Source organism: Perissodus microlepis, chromosome 1 (assembly GCF_051167445.1).
Source record: "Perissodus microlepis isolate ML-2025 ecotype Zambia chromosome 1, ASM5116744v1, whole genome shotgun sequence".
NCBI classification, from domain to species: Eukaryota; Metazoa; Chordata; class Actinopteri; order Cichliformes; family Cichlidae; genus Perissodus; species Perissodus microlepis.
The window spans coordinates 31,762,505-31,768,301 of NC_140461.1; the positions used below are offsets into that span (position 1 = coordinate 31,762,505).

Sequence of the window (5,797 nt, forward strand, 5' to 3'; positions counted from 1 at the left end):
ACTCATGATGAATATCATGATAAAACCAGTCTATTACATATGTAATTTAAATGACATGGCTGATAGAATCATAATGAACTTGCTACCAATTTGGCGGCGTGAAAGGCGATTGTGTGTGTTGCGTCTATAAGGTTGGGTGTGTGCGTGTGTGTGTGTGTGTTAGGGGGAGAGAGAGAGAGAGAGAGAGAGAGAGAGAGCGAAAGAGAGAGGCAGGTGGAAAGGGGAGGGGTTTGGGGTGGTCCAGACAGTCGGTCCTTGTGTACCTCACACACTCAGCCTCTGCGCATCATTTAAGGAGAGCCCGGTTGTCTTCACCGCCTGGCTTCTTAGAAACACCACAGCCGCCTTAGCGTTACTCCAGCACTTTTCCCTCCCAGTTTGTTTGGTGTTTATCTGAAGCCAGTCGTTCAACTTAAAAGCAACGCTCCAGCGTTGGATGGAATATACGCTTGTGAGTGGCGCATTTATGCTCCCCTGACCGAGAAGAAGCGCACAGTGGAAAACGTTTTGAGGACTAATGGAAACCAGCCGGGATTCATTGGCACACAGAACATCATGAGAATACTACAACTACCAACAAGGTATAAGGAAACAAGTGTGAATGCACTCCATAATATTACTTTATCTCGCTAAAATCGGAACATTAACACGACATTTCTTTTACACCTATGGTTATTTTTGAACACTTGCGGCTGGGTGGGATGGCTGTTTTGTTCTATATTGTCCTTATCGCGCAGCGTTGGTAAGGATGTCTGCATCGCAGAAAATCTCAGTAAGCCAAACCTGTTCCCGCTGCAGTGTACTGGGCCCTTTTTTTATTTAAAATGTGTATGATAAGAAAGCGCCGGTGCTCTCTGCAAGCATGAGTCGTCTCTTTTGAAATCAGTGGTCAGAGAAAGCAGTCTTTTACAGTTAACAGTATAACAGTAAGCTATCATTATTTCCAGCCCCTGCACACAAGCAGAGAGCTCTAGTGTGTCAGTGCATTGGAATAACATACGTCTTATTTTTCATTTAATGGGGGGGGGGGGTGATGATTTTAATTTGACTTGCTATTTTAATGTCTTTCCTCCACATCCTGCTTCTGAGGCAAGACTCTCATGCATGCATGGCTTCTGAAGTCGTGATGGTTAGCCTTTATTTTTGTTTAAGTTCCCCATGCCAATGCACAAGTCCATCACAATGTATCCTAAAAGGTAAAACCTTAATGTGACTGATTCTTATATAATACATTCAGTATTACTTTCAGTTCTATCACCAGTTCCCCTTGACATGACATTGGCAGTAAATCTTGAAAGTATTGTTTACATGTCTGTGCTGGCTATACAAGACTGTTTTGTCTTTTCCAGCAAGGGCAATGCTTAGATTCTCCAATCAGACCAAACAAGGTCCGGGAATTAGATGCAGATATGATAGAACAGACACAGAGATTAGGGAGGATGCATGGGAAGTGCTGCAGTACTTGGTGAAGTGAGTTGTGTGCCTTATTATATGACTATAACTTTTATAAACCAATAACAACAAATACACAACTTGAACAAGCTGTTTTTTAATGTCATTTAAACAAAGAGAAGATTTTTCTCATCATATATAAATACTGTAGTCCGGGCTTTCAGACTGCTTTGTGTGTTTTGGGAACAGATAGAACTGGAATGAAAATAATGAGTTCAGACCTTTTAAAAAAAACGTTTTCATTTTCAAAAATTAAACTGCAGCAAGAAAGAGGAGGCAAACGGAAGGATTAGGAATGAGTCATCGTTGGGTCAAATAAGCACATCGCAAGCAGTATTTTCTTAACCAAAAGGTTACAGTTTCCTTAATTATGCTACATATGCAAAAAGAAAAAGGGTTGGATTATATTTGATAATTCATGTTGAAGCTCTAAACAACAGCCCTAAAAGAAATTCTGTCTGAGCCATAATCATAAGATTTAATAGCGAAATCAACTGGAGTGCAGGTTGTCCTGCTGTTAATTGTGATATTCAAATTAGATTTCATTGTAATATACTTCATTACATTACCATCTTATACATCTATAGACAGCACGCTGTAAATCTGTATGTTTAACATGTATGATTTACAGATTTAGAATACTGCCATGTAGTATTGTGTTTGATTAAAAAGGAGACAGACGAACATCAGAGGGCTTTTGAACATTTACAATGCCATACAGAAAATCCTTTCTAGAATAAAAAGATTCTTTGTTCACAGGGAGGACCTGGCATGGACCGCTGTGTCTAAATGAAGTGGTTCAGCCATGCAATGTTCCTGGAAGGCAGTGATTCTGCTGGCCTTGGCCTCCATTGCCATCCAGTACACGGCCATCCGAACACTCACCTCCAAGCCTTTTCAGCTGTGCCCGTTGCCCAGCCCCCAAAACTGTGGCCTGGGGGGCCAGGAGACCGAACCTCCCTTTGAGCGGGGGACAGCAGGTGGTGGAGGCTGTGATGACTACCCTTACTTTTCCATCAATGCCACACGAAAAACGCACATATTGGTCCTGGCCACCACGCGTAGCGGATCCTCCTTCGTTGGCCAGCTGCTCAACCAGCACCAAGAGGTTTTCTATCTGTTTGAACCTCTTTATCACGTTCAGACCACGCTGATTCCACGTCTATCGCACAGCCGCAATGCTGCCGATCGCCGTGTGATGTTGGGGGCCAGTCGAGACCTTCTGCGTAGCCTGTACGGTTGTGACCTGTATTTCTTAGAGAGCTATATCAAGCCAACACCTACGAACCACACCACAGACAAACTGTTCCGTCGTGGTGCCAGCCGCGCATTGTGCCAGCAACCTGTATGTGATGCCTTTGGGCCTGCTGATGTTAATGTGGAGGAAGGGGACTGTGTTAAGAAATGTGCAACCCTCAATATGACCTTAGCCACAGAGGCCTGCCGCGAGAAGCGGCATGTCGCAATCAAAATTGTTCGAGTGCCGGAGATTGGAGATCTGCGTGCTTTGGTTGAAGATCCACGTCTGAATATCAAAGTGATTCAGCTTGTCAGAGACCCACGCGGTATCCTGTCGTCACGGATTGAGACATTTAGGGATACATATCGTCTGTGGCGTATTTGGCGGGCCACAGGGAGAAGGCCCTATAATCTTGACTTGAGTCAGCTCACGGTTGTCTGTCAAGACTTTCTCAGCTCTGTTTCAACTGGTCTCACCCATCCTTACTGGCTGAAAGGGAAATACATGTTGGTTCGATATGAGGATTTAGCGAAAAATCCTCTTCTTAAGACAAAGGAGATCTATGACTTTCTGGGGCTGCCTATGGATAAAAATGTGGAAGACTGGATACATGCAAACACTCGGGGCAGCAATGAGCCTTCAGCAAAACACAAGTTTGGTACGGTGAGGGACTCAGCAGCTAATGCAGAGAGCTGGCGCTTAAAACTATCTTTTGATATGGTGGAATACACACAGACTGTGTGTCAAAAAGTACTTCACCAGCTTGGATACAAGGCTGTGAAATCAGTGGAGGAACTGAAAAATATGTCCCTCTCACTGGTACAGGACAAAACTTTTGTACCATTTTTGTAACAAAGATAGTTCTCTAATGACTATTTTTGATATATTTATAATTGTTGCCTTATAAGGTCCTTTGTTTGTTTGATTTCTGTATTTTTGTTTCCTCAAATTTGCACTAAACTTTAAAGATTTTGAATGCACCAAGGGAATTATGGATGACTCCCCAATGTTACAAACAGCACATTTTAAATACAAAGTAATCAAACAGGCTAGTTTACAAATGTCCCATGATTTAGTTTTGTCCATCAGTAGAATCCAGACGGTACCGTCTTCATCAGCTGTCTGTATGCAAGTTGATGTTGTTTTGAGAAAAGTAAGATGTTCCTCAACAAAAAAAGAGAGCAAGAGACATTTTTTTAGCCCTGTGATGGCAAAAGATTGACTGTACAAATCCTACTGTGCAATAAATGGTGAATGTCGCAGTCAACCTTTACCACTATGGCATTTCTATCCATGTGGGAAGAGAAGAGATACTTCTGACAGATGCCACGCTTTCAAAGGATAATTGCAGACAATTAATAGGCTCTCAAGTTAAAGGGACCAGAATCCCATTGGAGGTCACGAGCGTTTCATCAGAGGATTTACAACCATCTGCGATACACAAACACACACTAATAAAAGGTAATGCTGAAATCTTCATTACTGTAAGAGAATATGTGCTAATTCTCAAGAACATTAAAAAAACGCAGACTCTATGTAGAGACTGGAGCATTCTTATGAAGAACTATTGTTTTCCCCAGTTTTATTTATCAATTTATTTATGTTTTAATATGTCGAGTCAATTGAATCTGAATTATTTGCAGTGTGAAATTTTACACAGCCTGTTCTGTCTTTAATTAAATTGTTTATGGCACTGTTCTCCATTGGTAGCGTTAAATCATCAGTTAAAACGTACACACTTGTTTTGATGGCACCTGATAAGTAGGACTTTATAAAAACAGAAAACATTGCTTGGGCACGAACAGCTCCTGGATTCTTTCTCAATAAAACGAAAGCACGGCTCCTTAGACAGTCCATGATGCTCCTATGTTTATTTACAGATATGACTTTCATAACTGAGGAAGATATGTTTGTGCCTTTCCAATTTTACCGGGACGCGTGGGCAGTTTATGGCGTACAGCCACATTAACAAAGTCTGCATTTGATGGCGTACAAAGAATAAATGCTGTCCATAATTCTGGACGAATTGTTTGATCATTAAAGAAGCAGCGAATGCACTGTTTCCATCAAGTTGTCTTAAGGGGAGAAGGTCAAAGAAGAAGTACAGTACATCACAGGCATGTAAATTCATGTGGCATTACTTTCCCCCCACCTTGCAATCAGCTTAAAGAGGAAGTTTTTGTGATTTTATATATTTATGGAGAGCAAAAACTGATGATATTTGGTTGTAATGCAATTCGAATAAGAATTCCAAGTAAAGAAATAAAGTAATTGCAGCAATATTTGATGTAAAATTAAACACATTATAACCCATTTGATATCGATGGTGTCTTGGGCGATTAGCGCTGCTACAAATATGGTTTTTATACCCCCAACCGGCACAAACTGCAATGCTGTCGAAAATGCTCCCACAGTTGGTTCATATTCAAAGTCATGTTTACCAGGCTTAAGCAGTGGCTAGTTTGGCAAACTGTCTTCACAGTTTGTGTGCAAAGTACAGTCACAATTTCATGCTGTGCACTGCATTTCTAAATATCCCGCTGTTACTGTAGCAGCTTAAAAATGAATGTGTTGGACTGTGTAGTACAGAAACTGTCAAGGGTGCGTGCACAAACCACAGCTGCACCAAGAAGATGCAAAGTAAACACCTTTCAGAATGATGTCGGTAAACACACTGAATATAATATGAAAAGCATGTTGTAATTTAAACTTGGCACATTTGCCACAAATAACAAAAACAAAAAAACAGTCGGAACTGAGTTAATTATTGTTGCAACTTTTAATCGGGTACATATTGCCTTCAAGGAATAAAGTAATAGTTACACTCTATAACATGACTAATGATAAAAAAAATATATTCAGGGATCAAACATGAGAGATGTATAAAGGTTTTAAATTTTATTAAAGCAATACAGTACCTCTGCTGCAATAAATGCCTCGAGTGAAGATCAAAGTAGTGTCCTCAACACCAAAAAATGTCAAAAATCCCAACGTTTCCTTACCCTCGTGGGCTTTTTTTCTTTTTTGGGGTTAATTTAACTTTTTTTTTTTTTAAACTGAATTTGAACCACTATGAAGTGTAACTGTGCAGTCAAGATGCTCATT

General features: G+C 40.7%; 1 protein-coding gene across 1 annotated transcript; it reads left to right on the forward strand.

The window, feature by feature from the left end:
• Nucleotides 1-238: 238 nt before the first annotated feature.
• Nucleotides 239-4,714, forward strand: chst1 (carbohydrate (keratan sulfate Gal-6) sulfotransferase 1). The gene is made up of 2 exons (XM_084951517.1): nucleotides 239-581; nucleotides 2,212-4,714. The coding sequence occupies exon 2, from the start codon at nucleotides 2,258-2,260 to the stop codon at nucleotides 3,542-3,544; it is 1,287 nt and encodes a 428-aa protein (XP_084807643.1). The 5' UTR covers nucleotides 239-581; nucleotides 2,212-2,257; the 3' UTR covers nucleotides 3,545-4,714.
• Nucleotides 4,715-5,797: the final 1,083 nt, after the last annotated feature.

Bases quoted from the DNA above. Each gene is read 5' to 3' on its own strand.
- chst1 (XM_084951517.1), top strand. From the start codon at position 2,258: ATGCAATGTTCCTGGAAGGCAGTGATTCTGCTGGCCTTGGCCTCCATT.